This window comes from Lynx rufus, unplaced genomic scaffold (genome assembly GCF_022079265.1).
Source record: "Lynx rufus isolate CCGP_SWC_20201006 ecotype Redwood Valley unplaced genomic scaffold, mLynRuf1.p SCAF_9, whole genome shotgun sequence".
Taxonomy (NCBI): domain Eukaryota; kingdom Metazoa; phylum Chordata; class Mammalia; order Carnivora; family Felidae; genus Lynx; species Lynx rufus.
Genome location: NW_025814897.1, coordinates 22930256 through 22954429, shown reverse-complemented (window position 1 = coordinate 22954429; position 24174 = coordinate 22930256). Strand labels below are relative to the sequence as shown.

General features: G+C 43.7%; 1 protein-coding gene across 1 annotated transcript; it reads right to left on the bottom strand.

Moving 5' to 3' along the window:
* Positions 1–4744: 4744 nt before the first annotated feature.
* DDX25 (DEAD-box helicase 25) lies at positions 4745–24126 on the bottom strand. Its single transcript, XM_047072448.1, has 12 exons — positions 24064–24126; positions 23354–23420; positions 23057–23098; positions 22427–22562; positions 20705–20797; positions 20514–20616; positions 18899–19013; positions 17867–18044; positions 10181–10418; positions 8921–9083; positions 6692–6880; positions 4745–5007 (listed from the first exon to the last, which is right to left on the bottom strand). The coding sequence occupies exons 1-12, from the start codon at positions 24124–24126 to the stop codon at positions 4946–4948; spliced, it is 1449 nt and encodes a 482-aa protein (XP_046928404.1). The 3' UTR covers positions 4745–4945.
* Between the last annotated feature and the right edge of the window lie 48 nt (positions 24127–24174).

Genomic DNA, 24174 nt, shown 5'->3' with positions numbered 1-24174 from the left:
GTGCAAAGCTTCTAGGGCTCATGTTCTTCTGTTTGTGTAGCTCTGCTGTGCGGAGTCATGGACACATGGTATCTTGGAATGGACAGTCTCCGAGATCATTGTATTCCAAACTCCCAGTTAATGCAAGAACCACAAGTACACAATATCCATTGCAAGTGACCAGAATGGATGCTTCTGATGGACTGAAGAGTCCCACGGATGGGGAGCTCACTACCTCACAAAGCAGCCTGTTCAGACTCTGCCTTCTAAATCATGCCTGAGGCTGTTATACTTGACCATGTCTCTAAACCTCACAAAAAAACGGGCTTCCTGGTCAATCATTTCCTTCCAACTGGGATTCCAAGCCACAAATCACAAACTAAGGGACTGGAGTAAAACCGCATCATTCTTCCTAACACAAGAAAAATATCAAGCTCAAAATAAGACATTATCCCCACTCATGAAAATGTATTCTAGAAATGGGAATACAGAAACCCACAACCATTCTACTGAAGAGAAGAAACTCACAGGCACAGATAAATTCCCAAAGAAGAGTGTGAGATAGTTTGCCCTCATTTCTCTCTAAAGACTAAGGACTTCAGGAGATTCTCATTTAGAAAATTCTTTCATTTTTTCTGGAATACAAGAGAGGGACAGCCATCTTTTCAGTGCTCATCTTTCTTAATATATTAGAGCTTCTGGTTGTCTCTAATCAGAGTAGAAGTTGAAGCTGATGAACTGGGGAAGGAGGGTGGGAAGTTCAACATGGGCAGTGGGTCTCCATAGCTTTTCAGGACACACTGTTACTTCTCTTAACCCAGAATCACCCCATTTCAGGTGTGTTTCCTGTATTTCATTAGAAGTTGCCTGAAAGTTGCCTGTTTGATGGTGAGGTGGAAAACCACATTATAAAACGATAATGGTGCTTCAACCCCACCCAAATTTTTAAATGATAGTTTATGGAATGTTATGGATAGTTTTAAAATAATGGGCTGCAAAGTGTTATTTGGCAGGTGGGACACAATGTTTCTTCCCTGCCCCCCCCCCTCAAATTCATATGTTGAAGCCCCAACCTCAATGTGATGGTATTTGGAAGTGAGGATTTGGGAAGGTAATTAGGTCATGAGGGTGGGGCCCTCATGACGGGATTATGGGATTAGCACGAGCTAGCTCTTTCTCTCTCCCTGCCACGTGGGGATGTAGTGCGAGGGCAGAAGAGAGTCCTTTCCAGAAACTGAACACTGCTGGACCGTGATCTTGGACATTCCAGCCTCCAGAATCGTAAGAAAAGAAATTTCTGTTGTTTAAACCACCTGGTCTGTGATATTTTGTTACGGCGCCCCAGCTGACTGAGACACAAAGCAATAAGGAAAATTAAGGGAAGAGGGCAGCATCTCCAGATGATGGCTCTGACAGCCTGCCTCTGAGGGGCACCAGGCAGCACAGCGGGGGTGGGAGGGAGGGGTGGGAGAAGGTTAGAGCCTGGCTGGCCCACCCCTCCTTAGACAGCAGGCAGCACAGCAGAGCCAAGAACATGGGAAAATGCAGGACCTAGAACCGAAAACATTAGCCAGGGAACGGGGTCAGCAGACAGAAGGCTACGGGTAAAAAAAATAAAAGGATACAAAATTCTGGGGCAAGTTCTTTTCGGATTCTTCCAAAAACAGAAAGTTGGTATTCCTTGAAGCATAGCCTGAGATATTTCACAGTCTGTGGGTTACAATGTTATGAGTGTCTTTAATACACATGATGATTCCCTACAAGTGGTGGGGGGTTGGAGCGAGGGGGTAGGATTTAAGAGGACCCAACTCTCGCGTTAGTCCTGTAGTAAAGCTAACATATGCCCAGCTGCTGGGCCCCTCGTGCCCTCTGGACCAGCATGCACGGGTTCTCCGTTCAACAGCAGGAAAGAACAGAGCAAGGCCCTTGGGTTCAGAGGGTGAAAAAGTGCAGGCCCACAGAGAGGTCCTTGCTCTGAAGTCCCATTTCACCTTCTATCCCAACAGCTGTGTCGTCTCTGCTCGGAGCCTTTCTGTTGGGGTCCCCACTTGAATAAAAGGAAGGAGACAGAGCCTCTCAGGGGACCAAGCGCAGAAGCGAGGCTGGACACAAGCAGCCTCTCTCCCCAGGGCTGGAAAGGCACTGCCATCTCCCCCAGCCAACCATCCTCTAAGACTTTCCACCGTTGATCACAAGTGCAGAGACCGCCAGCCGCTTCTACGGAGACCAGGCTTTGCTGGGGAGGATCAACACTTGCTCATGACCAAGAGCAATAATGTCTCTTGAGAAGGGCTGTCAGACATCCTACCAGACTGTGACCAACACCTCCGCCTTTCCTATTATTCATAGTTGCCTTAGATCCAGCACCCAACATCCAGAGAGCCGTGCCCCAGGAGGGGTGTTCACTCACAACTCCCGCTGGGAATCACAGCCCTGCTCTATGTAATCGTGTATTTCAATATGCTAACAGTAGTAAGCTGGCCAAGATAAACGGAATGGAGTTGGTTTAGTATTTAATGCCAAGTAATACACAGCTGATTAATCCAGCCCACAGATGCACTGAAATCATCTGGTTATTCCTTGCTTCTCCATTGACTCCTTCCTCAGGCAGGCATCAACTGAGAGATGACCTTGGCCGGGCCACGCACGGTGTGATGTGAAAATTGCTTGCAGTTCCCAGCAAGGAGCTGCACCCTGCAAAACAGCCTTTGGATTGTTGACTCACCAAACCGGACAGCCAGCGTTAAGACAGCTGTGAGGCACACAGAACACAGGACGGCTCTGCCGCCTCCTAGGTGGCAAGACAAAAGAATGTGAGGAGAGGGGCAAAGGGGAAGGCCGAAGAATGCCACTATTTGCAGACCCTGTGGGAACAGTTGCCAAATGGAAATTCCTGAAGACATTTGTGAGGGTAGCTGGTAGATATCCCATCAGAGGTCTAACTGGAAGGGGAAATGGTGAAGTTTTATTTAGAACACCGCAATGCAGAGAGGAGTATGATGCAAAGTCCCACTCGATTCTCAAATAGTAAGAGAGAGCAGAACACCTTGACATCCTCCCTATCCTCAGTCATCCTATGCCATATGACTGGTGTTCAAAACTAGGATGGAAAACGTCAGGGAAGAATGTTAGTGAATGAAGAAATGGCAAAGGAATATTTACTGGGCAAGTATTTACTGAGCATCTGTTATGCACCGGTCACTGTGTTGGGGGCTAGGTACGGACGGAGTGGACAGCAAGACGGACCACAAACCGATGGCAGTCCAGACAGGAAGGCAGACACAGTGCGAGGAAAACCCGAGTGGGATCAGAGGTGGGAGTTCAGCTTCCTACAAATTCTGTCGCTGGAGGCTCTTCTTTGTGTCGGTCTCCTCCTGAGACCGAGCTCTTTGTTAACTGCTACTTTGCCTGTGCCTTCAGCTCCCCTCCACTGTACTTCTGGGCTCTGCCTTCCCAGGGTCTGGCTTTTTTTTCCACACGGGGCTAGTCATGGTGACGAGCAGGGCCTGGGAGGCTGCCCCAGCGGACCCGTGTTAGGAAAGCATAGGGTGGTACCAAGTACATGACGAGTGGCACCATTCAATACATATTTCTCGTAAAAGGAGCCGCACAGTGTCTTCTCTGGGAAGCCAGCCCACATGGCGCTGGGGGTCCCTCCTCTGTGCTGCACCAACAGCCCGCACACCCCTCTGTCCTTCGGCATGGTCTGAGGCTGCTGTTATTCTGAATTCTGAGGTGACCCTAACATCTTTTCCATCTCCCTCTCGCTGGTGTTTGGTGTCAAGGACGCACAGGAAACGTCTGCCATGGGGTGAGGATGCCGGACGGTTTCCACGTATTTCTGAGCCCTGCTCATGGGGACAACACACAGGCAGGGGGCTATGCACGTGGAACACCAGAAGAGAAAGGCCAGAAACACCCTTCCAGGCCAGGCCAACGGGAGCACTAACTGCGGCTGCTGGTGGCAGTCTGGTGGGACAGAGCCGGGGCCTGGACAAGCTGCAGGCTGCAGACCGGCTCGCGCTTTCTGGGAGGGTATCGATTTCCCCTGTTTCTGCAAGCCCACTGTTTCACTGGTTAGCGGCAAATGTGAGAAATGAAAAGCATTTCAATGGGACTTACAGGAAAACGTCTGGGATTCTCAGATACACCTTTAAGTTTTTAAAAGCAAAACGTTTCGGCTCCCTTGAAATGTTACTTCTTTAATAAGGAGAGCGGGTTCCACCCCCCTCCCCACCCCTGACTGGCTGTTTTGAAGAAAAGCCTGTAATAAAGCCACGTTTCCAGATCCTATTAGATAGCAAATGATCCTCTAATTTGAAGACATTAAGAAGCCAGAGAAAATATTTTCACAATGTGTATGTCACATGAAACAGTAAAAAAGCAAAATGTTCTCTTTCAAATTGTTTTACTTTTTGAAGGTTTCACCCTGAGCTCCAACCTAAGGGGTGTGTGTGCACACGTGTGCGCGGGCACTCCCAAGCATGCCTGCACTAGGAGGGGGAGCAGACGTGTGAGGGAGAAGGACACTAGTGGCTCTAAAGGGCCGCCCAGGGAGTGAGGCCTGGAGCTGTCGGGCTTCTTCCTGGCCCGCAGCTCAGATCCCAGAACTGGTGAAGTTCTACTGCCATCTCGTGGCACCGTGACACGTTCACAAGAGGCACACTCTGCTCAGACCCTACAGACGAAGTTCCCCAAACACCCCAGTGGCCCACACAAAGATGTTTACCTGCAAAAAGGTTAGAATAAGAAATAATCTTGCTTTTTTATTCAAAAAGATCAGTGCTTCACACCAACTTGGTTTCAAAAAGACCTCATGTCTTAAGACTAAGGCTACCATGACATTTATTTTGCCATATTTAACAGTTTCACTCTGAAAAAGCCCCAATGGAAAAAATTACCTTCAAAACCCATTGGGACATTCTCACATAAACTAGGACATTTCACAAACAACACAGTTCTGTCTTCAATATTCAATCTTTTCAATCTCATCCATGTCTTCAGGGTCGAGCTGCTTGATACTGCTATCTAAGAGAAGGGAAGAGAACAGAAGCAGTCTTAGCCTGGGGCATACACAGAATTTCATTCCACTCAGCTCTGAATTTCTGAAGATAGTGACACCTTCACAAATACGTGTTCCTGTCATCCCCTGTATGGAAAGCCCTGAGAGAGAACATTCTCTAGATTAGATAAGGAAGAGATAGGATTAAAATAACCAATTAAAACTAACTAAAAGAGCATCAAATGTACCAAACAATAGAATAGCTGTGTCTAGATACCTTGGGGCAGAAAAAAAGGCCAGAGTGCAGGTGAGGGGAGCCTGGGAAGGGGCGTGGCCCTACTAGGAGGAATGAATGGGCGTGTGTGGGGTGGGGTGAGGGATGGCAACAGGGAGGGGAGCTAAGGTGCCTCTGCTGAGGTCACTTCCCAGGATTTGGTCATAAGGAGCTTACCATAGCAGGCGTGGATGGATGGTAAGGGTTCTTTCTGCCTGCCATCCCTCCTTGCCTCTCCTAACAGAGAGGTGCTTAATCAACTTCCCTGAAGCGTCCATGGATGTGCCACAGTCTAGACTTTCCCAAATCGTATTCCAAACTGCATAGGTGTGCCTCTATGCATTTCCCCAGGGACAGTGTCCATTGCTTCCCACAAAAGTTAAGTACCGTTTTCCCAAAAGGTGAAGATATATTCGGGGTCATTCGCGTGTACCTCTCCCCCTGCTCCCCAGTCATGTCCGTGGGCCTTGGGGCCAGGGGTAACTGAGAAGTGGATGCCTCAGGTTACCATCAGAGCTTCCATCAGAGTGCAAGCTGCTGGTCCAAGAGCCCAGAAGGTTACCAGAGTCTGCCTTGTTTGGATGTGGGGTGGGAAGAAGGGCAGCAGATCTCAGAATTTAGGACTATCCTAGTTGGTAGGGTGGGGCCAGAGGAAGAGAAAAATGTAAATGAGAGGGGAAGCTGGGGACAGAATATAATTTTTTTTAAGTTTATTTGAGAGAGCGTGTGGGTGTGAGTGGGGGAGGGGCAGAAAGAGAGTCCCAAGCAGGCTGACTTGGGGCTCGAACCTACAAACCATGAGATCATGACCTGAGCTGGAACCAAGAGTCGGACGCTTAACCAACTGAGCCACCAAGCACTCCAGGAACAAAATATAATCCTAAAGGACTTTATTACTTTGTTTTGGATGGTGCTTTATAGGACATGAAAAGCTGCCCCGGGTCCCATAATGGGCAATAACATAAACCTGAGCTCATATTAATTCCACTTGATTTTTTTTTTTTTTCAACGTTTATTTATTTTTTTGGGACAGAGAGAGACAGAGCATGAACGGGGGAGGGGCAGAGAGAGAGGGAGACACAGAATCGGAAATGGGCTCCAGGCTCTGAGCCATCAGCCCAGAGCCTGACGCGGGGCTCGAACTCACGGACCGCGAGATCGTGACCTGGCTGAAGTCGGACGCTCAACCGACTGCGCCACCCAGGCGCCCCATAATTCCACTTGATTTTTAAGTTGTTCTTCAGCTACCATATATGGATGATTTACTCAACGGCCTCACATTAGGAGCTCTAGCACTCACTGTGGATTAGGAGCTTCCCACTCCCTGGCTCCTGCCCCCATAGACCCTAAACCTCTGGGTACTAGGTCCGTGACAGACACCATCACTGTCACCATCAGCAGGATGCACAGTTCCCACTGTGACAGGTGCTACTTACTAAAGTGATCCTGGATCTTCATAAGCAGGGGTAGCTTATCCACCTCAATCATGTTGAAGGCCAGGCCTTTCTTCCCGAAGCGCCCCGTCCGCCCTATGCGGTGAAGGTAGGTCTCATAGTCTGGCTCCTCAGCTTGGTTTACAGGGAGATCAAAGTTCACAACAATTGTGACCTGCTTCACATCAATCCCTGGAAGAGGAAAGACACTGTGGGGTCCTGCGACTGTCTCCTTAGGACACAGCTATTCATGAGCCCCATCTGCCAGGGAAACTCTCTCTTAACAGCCATCATTTACAAACAAAAGCTGGTTTTATGTCACTGGATACTTTGGTCAAGCAGTTTGCTGGCCCAGGGCACCTAGGATGCTAGATTTAAGAGTGTCAGTAGAAGCTAATTCTACAGAAGTTTCAGTGTGTACAAAGAGCGTGTATTGTGGACAGGGCTCTCGCCAAGCCCACAGAGCCTCCTCTCCGTTCCTACTCTGCTAAGTCCCCGGCAGGACCCCCTGTCTCACGTGCCCTACCCTTCACTGGACCCCACGCCACTCCATGCCGCAGTCATGGTTCCAGCCAGGACTTTTTTTTATCCCTTGCCTCACTGTTGTAACAACCTCCAGACAAGTTCCCCCTCTTCTCTCCTCCTCTAGTCTCTCTGACCACGGTCACCATGGCAACGTCCTGGACACCTAAGTTCAGGGCTGACTGCCCAAACTGCACAGGATGAAACACAAACAATTCCAGATTTCCAAACCACCTGAAGTCTCATCTCTTCCTCTCCTGACTCAAATCCAACACTGTAGTCACACGGCCTTGCCATTTCCCAAGCAAACTGTAAATTCTTATCAAATTAGATTCTACCCTTTCTTCAAAACCTTTCACATCTAATGTTCCCGGAAGAATTCTATGATCCCCCAGTGCCTCTGTCTCCCAGCACTAGAAAGCTGTTTCAGTCACAATCCTTGTCCTCCTTGGAGCTCCTGGTGCCCTCTTTCCTCCAAGGTCTAGAGGTGTGCCATCCAATATGGCCCTCTAACTTTAAATTAATTCAAATTACAAGTTCCTCAGTCACACTAGCCACATTTCAAGTGCCCAGCAGCCCTATATGGCCACTGGCTACCAACTGGACAGCACAGAACAGAACATTTCCTTCAATGTAGAAAGTTCTACTGGATGGCACTGGTCTAGATAGTCAAGTGCCTAGACGCTGAGCTCCTGAGGGGCTGGGACCTCATCTTTTTTCAGGCTCCTCTTCCACAGTGCTGAGCTCCACCTGCATAGCAGGTCTTCATTTCTATCTGAATGAATTAGGAAACATGGTTTGAGTATGGGGTGTAGGCAAGGGTATGGGAAGAATGAATAATGTAGGAAGGCCTGTCTCCTGAAAAAACAAAGAATTTTCCCCAAAGTAGTCAATAGTTTTAAAATTAAAAACACCTCAGAGATGATCAATATTAGTCATTAGGGAGCATGAGTCAAAAACACAATGAGATACCACACACATCTACTAGAATGGCTAAAATGAAAAAGAGTGGCAGTATTAATTGCTGGCAAGGATGCAGAGCAATTGGAACTCTCCTACATTGCTGGTGGGAATAAAAAATGGTACAGTCACTTTGGAAGACAGTTTCAGTTTCCTATGAAGCTAAACATACATCTACCATATGACCCCCAAATCCTACTTTATTTATCCAAGAGAAATGAAAACATGTCTACACAAGACCTACATATGAATGTTTATTACAGATTTATTCAAAATAGCTCCAAACTGTGAATAATTCAAATGTCCTTCAACTCGTGAATGAACTAATTGTGGTATATCCATTCAAGGGAATATGACTCAGCAATAAGAAGGACCTAACTACTAATATATGTCACAACACTGATGAATTCAAAAGCATTATATCAAGTAGGATAAGTCAGACACAATGGCTACCTATATATGATTTAATTTATATAGCATTCTGGAAGAGACAAAAAAGTAGACAGAAATCTGATCAGTAGTTGCCAGGGGTCAGATGATATGAAGAAGAGGCTAGCAGCAAAGGAGCACAAGGAAGTTCTGGAGGGAGAGGGAAGTGTTCTATACTTTGATTATAGTGATGATTACATGACCCTATATGCTTGTCAAAAATCTCACTGTATGCTTAAAATCCATGAGTTTTATCATACGTAAATTATATACTTCAATAAACTTGACTTTAAGTGTGTACACACACAAACACACACACACCTCGAGCACAGACATTGGTTGTTATAAGAACTTTCTCTTTCCCATCCCGAAACCTCTGAATGATGGAGGCTCGCTGATCCACGGTCAGCTCTCCGCTTAACAAAGACACTTGGTGGCCATCCTGCATCATCTCCACAGTCAACCACTTGGCATTTCGACGAGTCTACATGAAAACACAAAACCCAGCACAGCACTCCAAGTCAAAGCAGACCTGCTGTGTTTGCAATGCTCACTTACGCATGATGGGGAAGCCAGAAATGGCTGCACAGGGATTTTGCTTTACCTCTCCCTCAAGTCCTAGAGAAATCTTAGAATAGGCATGGAATTTGTCCACCCCCTGTACTTCCTAGGGTCACATCCTCTCAACCTTTAGGAGCTTTGACTTCTCAGCCATTAAGGAGAGATAAAATGCTCGCCTACCTCATGTGGTAGTGTGATGACAAAATTGGATAATGCAGTAATGACACCCTTAGTCCCTTTAAGAAGAGTGCTTCATGTCTGCCAGGAATCTCGCTCAAATCCTTACATGCATTACAGTCATTTGCTCTCACAACAACCTGATGACATAGCTACCTAAATTAAAAAAAAACCCAAAAACCCAAAGCTTAAAAACATGAAGTCACTTGCCCAAGGTTTCATGGCTAGTCCGTGGCAGAAGCGAGCTTTCTTTTATTCTACAAGTATGTGTTCAGTGCTGTCCCTGTGCCAGGCAGGAGCCATTCTAGTGGGCTACAAAAGTAAGACAGATGAGGTCCTGCACTCATGGAGCTTATAGTGTTCGTGGGGTAGAGAGAAAATAAAACCAATGCGTGAACATGAAACACGTCCGATGGAAAAAGTAAATATGAAAATAAAACCAGGGTAATATTAACAGTGAGAGACGGAGTGGCTACTTTGCTCATAGTAAGTTAGGAATTAGACGAGAACATTCTTAATCTGATGAAGGGTGATCTGTAAAAACCCAACAGTAAACATCAACCTAAATGGGGAACTGTTAGAAGCAATCCCCCTAAAATAAATGATGCCCTCTATTTAACATCATATTGAGGTCCTATTCCATTGCTTAATATTTCTAAGTTTCACCCACAAAATACAGATTAATTTCTATCTCAAGCTGTTCTGAAGATTACACTAAATACCCTCTGGTACAAAAAGTGCTTGCGATGGCACCTGGCTCTATGGCACTTGTTAGTATTACCATCCCCTCGCCTCCACATGCAGGGAAGTCTGGGCATGACGAAGACAGATCTCAGCAGTTACCTGGCAGAAGATGATGGCCTGACCAATGGTGATGCCACCATAGATGTTGCACAGAGCTTGGTATTTGTCTTTCCTATTCTCACACAGCACGTAATACTGTCGGATGTTGTTCAGGGTCAGCTCCTCTTTTCGTAACTTGATAACATTAGGGTCAGGAATGATTCGCTCTGCAAACTGCCACACAGAGTCCTCAAAGGTTGCTGAGAAGAGGAGCATCTGGCACTCAGAAGGTAAAGCTCTGTAAGAGAGAAGGGGAAGACGGCCGGGCCGTCAGCCGCTGCCATCCCTGGTGCTCTCCTTGGAGGCATCTTCAAGCACATCACACCCACTGCCATGAGGGCTCAGTGGGTGAAGTGCTGCCCATAAGCTCCACCTCTGTGCAAAGGGCCACGTGTCCTGCCTTTTCTTGCCAACCAGAATTTGGAAAAACACATGAACTGAATGTAGAACTCAAGGGCACAATTTAGATATGTATTTTGGAGGGTATGGGGTGTCACTTGACAACTGTCTTCTTTTACTTTATTAAAAAAATTTTTTTAACATTTATTTATTCTTGAGAAAAGAAAGACAGAGCATGAGTGGGGGAGGAGAGAGAAAGAGGGAGACACAGAATCTGAAACAGGCTCCAGGCTCTGAGCTGTCAGCACAGAGCCCGACGTGGGGCTCGAACTACAGACGGCGAGATCATGACCTGAGCCGAAGTCGGATGCTCAACCGACTGAGCCACCCAGGCGCCCTGACAATTGTCTTCTTAAAAGAGGCAAAATCATGGAGCCAAGAGTGTGGTCTAGATAGTCTTCATGGTACCATTTTACACAAAGTTAAATGTGGGGAAGGAAACAGGCTAGTCATTCAATGGCAGGTGTTATAGTTCTTGGGAGGAAAAGAACAGCAGCCACAGCTAACTTTATTTGGAGTGGGAAGAACCTGGATATACACAAAAGGGGAACAAAAGATAAAAATGCTACTGCATGCAAAATATGAGCTGAACCCCTAATGAACAGAGGGCCAAATTACATAAAGTTCAACAATGAGTAAAATGAATCTATGGAACTAGCAGTCAAAACAGAGGTTAATCCTGAAGAAAGGGGGCTAGCGATTCAGGGACCCCTGGAGAGTTGGGGTTCTATTTCTTGGTCTGGGCCATTGTTACATGAACACGGCCTCTTTGTGATAATTCACTCAACCGTACACTTGTGATTCATGTATTTCTCTGAACACATTTTATACATCAATAAATTTTAAGTTAATCTGATTTCACTGGAGAGAAATCATTGCTTTTGAGGGGATGACAGAGCACCTAGAAGATAAGGCATTAGTGCTACAAGAGAGCAGGAAAGATCATGGAGTCCAGCGAGTCCCAAGTACTCTGTCAAGTCTGGGGTCTGAATCATCTGGGCAGCTTTCCAAAGTAACGATCTGATAGACTTCTTGGCAACTGTGGTAGACTGCCTACATGCGTACCTCCTTAGCTTCCCACATACCACTAGTATGATCAAGAAGAGATAAAAAGATATGAATCTACAACAACATGGAGACAGAAAAGGAGACACTGGTGGATGAGAAATTTCAATACGTTTCTGGAAGATGGGAAACTCTGGTTAACAAGAAAACATGAGCGCTACAGATGGAAATGGTGATGACAAGGGTGGTTGAGCTGCAAAGGCAGTGGCTCTCTCAGAACCCCTGAGAGCTCTCAGAGCTGTGGGCACCAGAGGCCAGAGTAAGTGGGGGCAGTGTGCCAGAAGATATGAAGGATACTGTGCATTAACTTGCTTGGGGGGGTCAGTGGGGTCAGTGGGGGAGACTCTTGGCCATCTGCTACATCACAGTTCTCCATCTGGAGAAAGATGGTACCGGGACTTGCACCCCAAGGCCTGTGCCATCTCATTCCAATGAATGATTCATTCCATGTACATTCATGATGTTCATTCCATGTACACAGACTACACAAGGAAAGGAAACACGGGCTGTTCTGCAATCCACCCTGGATTTTGAAGACTTTGTAGGAGAAACAGAATTTCAACTATTTCATTAATAATTTTCATATTGATTAAATTGACTACTTGTTGATATGCTACTTTTGATTCTGATATATATAAAATATAACATGAACTTCTCTAGTTTTTTCTTATGTGGCTATTAGAAAATTTAAAGTTACACATGTGGTTTGCATTATCTTTCTATTGGACAATACTGCGATTTAATCTTTTTTAAGCAAAAGGAAGAAAATCAACAATGGAAGGGTGAACAACCAACATAAACATTCTAATTATTACTTAATATTCTCTTGAGTAGGCAGCCCTTTTCAGCTACCGAACCTTTCGTTCTCAGTTATATATAAACACACCAACTTAGCGTAAAGGATGGCCAGAAGGGAGTCTCGCTTGATCTTTGGCCAAAATTATTTTAAATAGGAAGGCTGGCTGAAAATGTGTGTGAGGAGCAACTGGACCCCACCTCATTTCAGGCAGCTGAACATGTGCAAGTAGAAGTCTACTGTCTGTGCAGAAATCCCAGACTTGGGGATACCAGCCTCAGTAGAAGGTAAGGGTAAAGCGGAGAGCTGAAAATAAGGAACGAGGGGAAATATGCACATGAGAAAACACAGCCCACTCCCTGGCCCTCCCAGAAGGCCAGCAACCAAGTGCATGTCTCCTGGGGAGCTGTCAATAAGCTTCTTGGTTCCTACTTTTAGATTTTGAAAGGCTGGCCATTGTGCCACCAGATTCGAGGGGGGGAAGGTCTACCACAAAAGACACAGACTGTAGCAAAAAACAAAACAAAACAAAACAAGAAACTTAGGTAATTCAGAGCCAATGTTGAGAATAGAAAAAAAAAATTTAAATACTATAATTAACATCCTCAGAGAGACAACAGCAGCATATTGCATCCATGACAAGAAAAGGAAGTTATGGAAAAGAAACAGGGAATGCCAGGACGATCCAGATAAGACAGAAAAAGGCAGCTAAGTGACTGTGTTATTTTAATGACAGATGGAAAGACACATTCAACTGGGTTAAAGAGGTAAATACCAAAAACAAAGCAACTGCACCACATGAAGGGAAGAACAGGGGGAAAGCATGGTGGAGAAGGAGATGTGAAAAGCATATATGGAGACCAAGCATCACAAGTTCAGGATGAGATGGGCACCATTTCTAAATTCAAAGCTGTTTTGCCTTTTTAAAGCACACCAGTGCTCAGCTGGAAACAGTGGATGCTGAATTAGTTTGGCCGTACCATACAAATGGATATGCATTATTGTATCCCTCCCTTGATATCTCTCTGAAACTGAGGAAATTTACATTTCCTGTTTAGAGGTTGCAAGTAAAATGTCCTGTGGGTGAACAAATGGAGAACATTTTGACCACAGATGTCTTGCCACTTTCAGTGTACAGCTAATTCTATAAGATTTTACCAGTGATCATCCTGTCTACACTATACCAGATGATATATCAAATCACAGCAACAATAAATATATTCCTCCTCTTAGATACTTTGACTTGAAAAATGGGAGTTCAAAACATCTCCTTGACTTCTATAAAGTTTTAATAAGTCACGGAAAATCTAAAACTGAAGACTGTTGATATCCTATCCAAATACAAACTAGCTTTTGTTCAACTGTCTGCATATGCTGCAGACAATGCAAATATAAATTCTGACAGATTCCATTCAGTCTATAAACTTATCAAAGAAAACAAAAAGATCTTGCTAGCTAAATATCCTGCATACTTTGTAGACCACACTTTTAAAAGGCATATAATTTGCTTAACTGTGATGTTGAGCTTCCATTACCAAAGTTTTTGGTGACTTTTTAGTTTCCTTAAAAACTGCAGAAGCATCTAGTACATTTTTTTACTGTATGTTAATGGAAGAAGAGAGTCACCTTGGACATATGCCTGTAAGATGCCTATCATTGCTGCTGGCCATGAAAAAGAGTTAAAATGTTAGTCATAAAATCGTATCTTCCAAGTGTGAGACAAAAAGAACATCTTTCGGGGCGCCTGGGTGGCGCAGCCGGTTAAGCGTCCGACTTCAGCCAGGTCACGATCTCGCGGTCCGTGAGTTCGAGCCCCGTGTCAGGCTCTGGGCTGATGGCTCAGAGCCTGGAGCCTGTTTCCGATTCTGTGTCTCCCTCTCTCTCTGCCCCCTCCCCCATTCATGCTCTGTCTCTCTCTGTCCCAAAAATAAATAAACGTTGAAAAAAAAAATTTAAAAAAAAAAATAAATAAAAAAAAAAAAAAAAAAAAAGAACATCTTTCTCCAACTTGAAAATGTGCTGAATATAGGAATGGAAAAAAGAATTACGGTAAAACAGAAATGATATGCTGTGTGATGCCCTGAAGCAAAAAAAAGAAAAAAAATACTCATTTTAAAGGAAGTAAGACTTCTGCAGAACTCAAGACTATCAGCAGAAAAGGGGAGTTAAGTTGAACAAGACTTTCTTGTTCCTTTGCTAAAAACTGTAACTTACTCGGAATCCATCTTGGATTTCACAGACTTAAATCCCCTCGGTGCTTCACAACCATTTCCCTGAGAATTACAATGCTATCTAATGGACTTCAGAGTGTTTAAAAATGATGGACATTTTAGACCCGGGTAACCTAAGCGGTGGATTTTATAGGTGTGAAGGATCTGAATGACAAATAGCTTGTCTACAAAACAAGCCTGCAGACATAGTAGATGTGGATGTTTCTAGAAAGCTAGACATGAATTCTTGCGTGTTTAAAAAACTACTGTTGCTAGACAGTAAACTCTTAAATAGCTCATGTTTAAACACTTTATTATTAATGTTTCTATTTATTTTTGAGAGAGAGAGCACAAGCAGGGGAGGGGCGAGAGAGAGGGAGATACAGAATCAGAAGCAGGCTCCAGGCTCTTAGCTGTCAGTACAGAGCCTGACGCAGGGCTTGAACTCATGGATCATGAGATCATGACCTGAGTTGAAGTCGGATGCTTAACCGACTAAGCCACCCAGGCGCCCCCCTTAAACACTTTTGTTAAGAGGACATCACACTGGACTAATACCAAGAATTGGTGTAAGCTTGATAAGAGCAGAGTTTCAAGTCAAAATGAATTTTACATTTGACTGTATTCAGTTTTACCACCACATACAAGGGAAGAAGGCTGCAGGCAGTTCAGAGAAGTATTACTGGAGGAGGAAAGAGAAGGAGTAGAAACAGCCTACTGCACTAGGAGACAAAAAGAAATAGGTCATTGCTGATTTTGTCCTTAAACACAGGTAACAGCTGTTTAATTAGTCCTATTGTGTTGACATTCTCCTTGTAAAGTCTTCTATTTAAGTATCTTAAGAACATACAACAGCACAGCTGACAACATTTAAGCGTGCAATAAAGAATTTAAAAAAAATTAGGGGCGCCTGGGTGGCGCAGTCGGTTAAGCATCCGACTTCAGCCAGGTCACGATCTCGCGGTCCGTGAGTTCGAGCCCCGCGTCGGGCTCTGGGCTGATGGCTCAGAGCCTGGAGCCTGTTTCCGATTCTGTGTCTCCCTCTCACTCTGCCCCTCCCCCGTTCATGCTCTGTCTCTCTCTGTCCCAAAAATAAATAAACGTTGAAAGAAAAAAAAAAAATTAAAAAAAAAAAAAAGAAGAGAAGAATTTAAAAAAATTAAATTATGTCAAAAATGACATAAACTACTGTTATATCTTTCTCATACATACTATTCATTTAATTAGTTCTATTGATAATTATGACTAATAGCCACTTAACTAGTTCTACTGTTGTTCTGCTTAAATTGTAGGATTTATGTAACAGAAAATATAGAATATACAATTTTAAAGAAATATACCATTTATCACACTTTTATGTTAACACACATGTATGACTATTTCTTCTACATTATATTCATTCATATATATATATATACACACATATATATGTATATATATATATATATACTTTTTTTTTTTTTTTTTTTGGTCTGGCATGGCTGTGTCCTGCTCCCTAGAAAGTTAGTCACTGCAGGGAAAAAAATAACCTAAGAAATTTTCCCAGATCTGGCAGGCACAAGTTTTAAAAATGAACAGGGTGAGTGTACTATGTGTCTAGAACAATGAATGAGGGAAAAAGAACCCAAACAAACACATATCACTGTCAAGTTTCAGAATACTATGGAGAAAGAAGATTCTAAAAGCTTCTACAGAGAAAAAACAGATCACGTACAAAAGTTTGGCTATCAGAACGACTTTAAATGTCAGCAACCACACTGGAACTGAGGGAATTATAGTATTTAAAAAATTTTTGTTTTCAACATTGACTCTGAATTTATAGGGAGAATTCTTTTCAACTTGGACTCCACATCCAAGCAAGCTATCAATCAAAAGACCAGATTTACAGGTACAATAAAGATATTTTCAGACATGTGGGAGATGGAAAGTAAACTTCCTGACATTGTTTTTTAGGAAGCCATTAGAGAATATACTCCAGCGTACTGAGTAAATTGACAGTAAACCAAGAAAAGGGACCCAGAAAACAGGAGATTCCAAACTGTAAATGAGGGCCAGGAAGACCTAGAGAGACAGCTATACAACGAAGTCCAGACTGAAACCGTAGAGAGTGTGCTCGGGAGAGTTTCAGGGAAAAAAAGACATTGATGGAATTTTTAAGTGTATTTGCCTTTCTGGAGATAGCATTTTCGTATGACATATATGATGAAATAGGCAGAGAAAACTTAAAGATCCCCACACAGTGATACTAACCAAAGGAAGGAAAACAGACAGTTATTAAATTCTGGGGGTAGCAGTTGTACAAGAAAATACATAATTATAGTAATACCCTGTGCAACAGCGAACAGTTATCTGTATGTCCTAATGATATCACTATTAACGTAACCAACTCTTACGATGTAACTAACCACAGAGAGGGGACAGAGGGGACAGGAGGATGGGGGAGGGTGGTGGTACAAAAGAGCAGAATTCCCACCTCCTCTACAAGGTAGTCAGCAGATGACGACACATTAAGAAAAAGGCATGTGACATATTATTTAAATATATGAAGGTTAATACCAGAACCCAGATGTATTCTCTACAGGATAGGGCAGGAGGTCACTGTTTTTCATGATGGGTCTTTCAGTACCATTTGAGTTTAATACTGAGTGCATAAATGCTTTCTTTAAAAACAAGTGATATAGATTCCTAAAGCCCACTCCCAGAAATTCTGAACCAGTGAGTCGCAGGTTAGGCCTGGTGATCTGTGATTTTAGGGCCCTTGGGTTATCCTGAGAGAAAGGCCTAGGAAAACAACAGGACAAATGAGAGGCAAAGTCAGGACTAGACCACGTGGTTCCCAATTCCAGATTACTGTGTTCTCTATCCCCCGGCGGTTATCCTCACCACAGCCTTATCAAGTTTTAACAAATTCTCTTTGGACTTTTGCTCTAATAGAGAACTTAGGGACACAATTTGGTGCCAACTCACCACATGGGTTCCACATGTAGGCCAGTGGAGAAAACAAGAGCAGTCAGGCAAGATTACAAACTGAAGAAACCAGCAAATGACAGCAGTCTAAAGGCCCGCTGAACTGGTGAAAATATTGAACCCCAAATTTGTCTCAAAAGCAAAAGAAGTAAGGAATTAAGTAGTGAAGGCAACTAGGAGCAGCAGACAAATCAAACTCCCCCTCCAGACGGAAGATTCAGGAAGAACAAGGATGGATGTGAAACTTACCTCTGAATACGAATGCTTTGGTCTGAGAATCCTTGTGTGTCAATCATCACGTCTGCTTCATCCAGGACAAATACACGGATCTTAGTCAGATCAATTAATTTTCGCTTGAAACACCAATCTAGGACAGTCCCAGGAGTGCCGATTATAATCTGTTTGGTGACATCGGTTCCTCTGGGAACTAGGGAGAAAGGGATTGAAGGACTCCTTCAGATGCGACGCAAATGACCCTAAGAATCCACACATCAGGGTGATGCGACACAGGACTCTTCAGTCAAAGTACATTTGGTGATGATTTTGCAAATGCAAACCCTGAGGGCCTTCTCAGATTTTGATTTTGCAGAGCTTTAGGACAGATTCCTCAGTTCCTAGGATTTAGTAATAACAGTCTTGACTATTTGATTCTGCCCACGGTCGGTTAAGAAGCCACCCTGCAGCAATAGCACTGGCACAGTGGTGGAAACCCTACAAACTGTCCCCAGACAGTGTCCCCATGTTAAGTTTGTAGACACTAAGAAAATAGTGCTCCCATTTTCACACTCTACAAAAACAAATACATACATGTACATCCATATGTTAATGAACTGAAAAAGAAAGCAAACAACAGAGGTCGGTGAACAAAACTAGTTATCCTTGGAAATAGGTCTTTGGAGGACAAGAAAGAGAAACTTTCACTTTTACCTTCTGACCTGTGTTTTAAAGATCTTTTTCTGCCATGCACATGAAATACTCTAATGAAAAAGTTAAACGCCACAAGCTGTCTGCACAAAATGCCTGAGCCTCAAAAAAAGAAATATATGTAAGCACCATCTTGCAGGATGTGGAAATGAAGTAGCTAACATTTACTGGGTCCTTCTTATGCTCCAGGCTTGCACACGGAGCGTCATCTGCACCGCTTCATTTAATTCTAGTAACAACCCTTTGGTACAGGTGCTGTCATAGCCCCCGCTTTAGAGACAAGCCAAGAAGGGATGTAACATGCTTGCCGGAGTGAGGATTTAAAAGGTCAGCCAGGACCGGCTTTCTGGTACATACTGTGATTCCCTCGAATGGCGTACATCACTTGAACATCCACACAGAATTTTCCCATCCGTTCGACCACACGACCAGTCTGCAGAGCCAGTTCGTAAGTAGGAGCTAGACAGAGGCACTGTGAGAGAGAAAGGGTAAGTTGAAAGGCTCATGCAAGCCATCGTGCAAATCTGACATACAATTAAAGTCTGTTCAGGAAGAGGCACACATGCAAAACTGGAGATTTTGGTTGACTAAAATATCTTCAATTGAACACAATTTAGCAGCTGACAGATCTGAGGTGAACACTTAATATGGGTGGGGGAGAGAAGGGGCTGAAGGTGGAGAAACACCTTTTACATATTCCTCTCTAAAGAGTTATAGAGAGCCACAGGTTATGCTTTTTTTGTGGGGGACAGTGAGGTGTAGGGAGGCTGGGAATCCAGAAGAAAGATAATGCAAGACAAATCACAGCTTGAGCATGACCCTCATAACTTCTTGCCTGCTATTAAGTTTGCCTACTTCCAGAACACTCCCTGCTTGATCCACCATATACAATGCTGGCAGAATATTCCCTAAAATTTTCCTGCTACTTCCACCCCTCTATACCTGGTTGATGAATGAAGAAGCTGATGCAAGAAACTGGTGATGTTTAATGCATTTGTTAAGATCAGTTAAGAATCTGAGATACAGAGAAGAGGAAAACATAGCTACAGTGCTAAAAATTGTTTCCACACACATTTCTCAATGTGTGTTCATGCACAGTCTTTCCTAAGAGTTTTTATTCATCATATCAAACCCTCCCTGAATATTTATTTCAGTGAACTTTTCTAAAAAAGCACAAAATTTCAAATGCTGGGCATTAGTCATCCATCTCCACAGCTTATCCTGCTGATCAAACTGTAAACTTACCAAAAGAAGCCTTGTTTTCCCCACGGCATAGAGTGCACTCAGTACTCAGGTACTCAGCTTGTCAAACGAGTTGATGAGTACAGGTTAGAGAAACAGGGAAAGAATACCACTTTCCATGAGTGGAAGCCAGACTGAGCACATGGCAAGATCCATTCCTGTCCCTGCTCAGTCACTCTTGACATCTGTGACCTTATGTGAGACACTTCCCTCCCCAAGCCCCAGTTTCCTCCTCTGCTAAAGGGGGAGGTGGACCAGGTGATCCTCTAGTCCTACAGTCATCACCAGTGAATGCTCACTTTAGGCCTAGCACAGCGCTAAAGAGGTACATTACTTAATCTGCACGACAATCCTATGAGGCATTCATTCATTCATGAATTCATACATTCATGCGTGCATTCAATGCTTAATGAGCGGTTTCTACACTGTGCTCAGAGTCAGGAATGATCCACGCCTTTATAGATGTTATCTTTACAGACAGGGAAACAAACATGGAAAGATCTACTAACTCACCTAAGACATTCTACTAGTAAGCAGAGAGGCTGGGATTGGAACCAAACAATGAAGACTGTGTTCCCAATCACTGTCCCCTACTGCTGCCCAATGCTCTGTGATTTTATGAAAGAATGTCTATTCTAAATGCCAGCACATCATTGAAGTAATATGACCCGTTACTACAATATCATTGGCATCTTCAAGCATTCCCATCTCTCCCTCAGCCTTTCCTTACCTGTGGGAACAATTCCAAGGTATTAACTCTGCTTAGCATTGCCAACACAAAAGCAGCTGTTTTTCCTGTTCCAGATTGGCTCTGGGCTATGAGGTTCTGAGGTCTGGAGAAAAGAGGAGATGCCTGGGTATAAACTGCATACAGGAGACTAAAAATAATGAAGTTGGGATAGCACTGCCCTGGAAACTCACGGGTGTGCCAGCATCATAGGGAGAGCCATCTCTTGGATTTTGGATGGTCTATTAAAGCCCATTGCGTAGATCCCTTTTAATAACTCTTCCTTCCTGTCAAAAGAAAAAAAAAAAAAGCAAACAAAGCCTATGACTGGTCAGCAGCCTCTGAAATACAAACTCCAAAGGTGCATTTTTAAATTAAGCCACTTTGCAACTGAGATTCAAAAGTAGTATTTAGAAATATACAATTTATACCTCGAATTCCAAACATATACAATCATGCTTGTACAGTTTTACCATTAAAATAATAAGCTACGCTACAAGCCCAGGCTGAGGACAGTAATAAGAGCCTAACAATGAACTTTCAGTTGAACCCAGCAAAAAAGGAAAAACCTGTCTGATAAAAGTGTATTAACTTGCCAGGAGAGCCTTATTTTCCACACAAGCAGAAAACAGATTTACTGTTTAATTCTTTTCTTTCCTTTTTTTTTTTTTTTTGTTTTTTGTTTTTTGTTTTTAAGTAGGCTCCACATCCAACATGGAGACCAACATGGAGCTTAAACACACAATCCTGAGATCAAGACCTGAGCTGAGATCAAGAATCTAACACTTAACCAACTGAGCCACCCAGGCACCCCTCTGTTTAATTCTTTTTAATGAATGACAAACTTTGATGCTTTAACAGCAATTTTCAGAGAAGACAAAATTATGTCGAGGTGATCCTTACATCAATTCTGTCTAGGAGTGGAAGACACAATATTATCTCATCCTTCTGAGCTAGCATTTAAAGAAATTTTTTAATGTTTATTTATTTTTGAGAGAGAGAGAGAGAGAGAGAGAGAGAGAGAGAGAGAGGACACCGCAAGCAGAGGAGGGGCAGAAAGAGAGGGAAACACAGAGTCCAAAGCAGGCTCCAGGCTCTCAGCTGCCAGCACAGAGCCTGACATGGGGCTGGAACTCACGAGCCATGAGGTCATGACCTGAGCTGAAGTCAGACGCTTAACCAACTGAGCCACCCAGGCACCCCAGAGCTAGCATTTTTAAATGCATCCTTCCTGAGGTCTCCTGATAGATGTTAGAAAGAAGATAAAAAGAAATAGGTTGGAACACGTCCACCTTCAATAACAGGCACATTTTGCATGCGGTTAAATTGGCAGGTTATTGGCAACCAGCTGTTAATCATAAGTAGGCTTCTCCTTCCATTTAGAAAATGTCTGAGCATTGGGATTTTGGATTTTTTCCCCCTTAAACGGGTCCCTATCAGTAACTCTTCTGATTAAAACACACTTCCTTAATGAGAGTTAACAGATCCCTAGCAAATGCAAACCCATTTGGGAAACTTATTCATTTTAATGCCATCTAAAACAAAATAGAATTAGGAAGGTAACAGCTTATAACTTATCTAAAGGAGGTGAGAGAGAATATTTGGGTCATCAACGTCCCTATATCTGTATCATGGTATGGCAAATAGTAATATGGCTGTGTTGAGCTTAGTTATCTCCCTTAGCATGTCAAGGTTAAAATATTTTACCATCAAAATTTTCTCAATTTGCTGCACAACTCAGGTATTGTAGTGCTCCTTTTTCAGCTATACTTTACTTGCACGCAAAATGTACACATCTCATTTTAATACTGAATATTAGAACAAGAAGGGTATTCTGAGAGTTTTTATTATTAGCAGATTATTTTGTTCTGTACCACTCTGGCATTTTCCCACACAAAATGAATAAAAATACTTACAGCCGCAGCTCTTCAAATGTTTTCACTGAGTAGAGTGGAGAGCTGGGGTCCTTCTGTAAGACTTCAACTCGGTGACTGGATTCTACTAATGACTGCCGGATTAATTTGTTTAAGAGTGAATTGGCTGCCAAATCCACTAGAAAAGCAAAAATAAAAAAGGAAATATTGCACGAGTAAATCCAGCTTCCTAAATGACACCTAATAAATTGCTCCTTTCCATTCAGTGGTTGTATATCAAGCAACTGCTCCTACTCTTATCTTCCTTCTAAAAGAAGGTTGTAGAAAGAATGACTTAACACTGAGAGTTCCTTTTTACATGAAGATCCAGTTTCTTATGCTCTGCTGTTACACCAACCTCTGGCCTTAAGCAAGCCTACATCCATCACCACCAGACCTAATTTTGCCTTGCCAGCTGAAAATTCTCGACTCATTCCCGCATATTGCATTTCAACTCCCCCTAAAGAAATACAGCCTACTCCTAATTTAGTATTTCTTCTGAAATTCACGATTTATAAAGAAAATAGAGAAAAAGTCCTTTTTCACTTAAGATTATATTATTCACTCACATTGTGAAAGTCATAATTAATTGATACAGAATGCTAGGTTACATGCAAATGAATTTACTCCTACCTACATCGTCTTCATCATCATCTTCCGTGTTATTAGAACCATCTAAAAGGATGGAAAAGAAACAATAAATACCAAACAGAAATGTTTGTATGATCCCAATATCTCTCACCAACTCCACAGTGTGCACTGACATGAAGGGTCATCCAGTGGAGGAGTGGGTAAAAAGACAGGGAAGGTAGTGGAGGACCCTGAGTATTAAATTAATGGAAGTCTATTGTATTTCAGTTGCCAGGGGCCTGAGGAAAGCAATGCTTTTTAATTAATTGAGACCAATTTGCTTTATCTAACAGCACTCACCTACGTTTGGGACTGTAGTACTCCTAATACCCCGAAGGTTCTTCCGGGGGTGGATGAGGTTTGAAAACTATTGAAAGACACAAATTGCAATCAATATTAGGAAGCAAGCCACCAAGCAGCCCAGTGCTCCCCACTAGCTGGGAGAGACCACCCGAATATTGTTTCCTTTGCAGTTTCGGGTATTAATGGATTCTTTTCAGGAACAGGTCACCTGTATGAATTATGCTAAAATGAAGGAGACTTTCTGCTGCCCCTGTACCTTAAATTCCTCTTTATAGTCCTCTAATCTAAATGTGGCAGTCCTTGGGGCGGGGCGGGGGGGGGCCGGTGTCACAGAACCAGTAAGGAATGGTAGATAGAAAAACGCGGTGGTCGGTAAGATGGAAGCTAGCCGAGGCTAAATGGTCAAATTGGGAGAACAAAAAACTCCGAGGTCTAGTTGGGACTATCAGCTGCTTTCTCTCCCAGGACTTCTAGGGGGTCTTCGTTCTGCCCTTCAAACCAAAGATCTTGCGTCTCTCGGGGTCTCCTTCCTCTGGCCCTCCCCCAAATCCTTACCACATCACCCCTCCACCATTTGACACCCCACGCCACACGCTAGCGAGGCTTCCCCTCACCCCCCCCCCGCCACATCCCCCCCAGCAGATTTCCCTCTCAGAGTGAGGTTCTGGCTCCCGCCCACTTCCCCTCCCCGCCTCAGCGGCGGTTACATGACTGTTCAGCCGCTCGCTCTCCGCCGCCCCGGCGTCGCCTCCCCAAAGTAACGACGCCATAGCCGAGATCGCAGCTCCCGCCCCCAGCACGTGCGCCCTCCCGTGGCA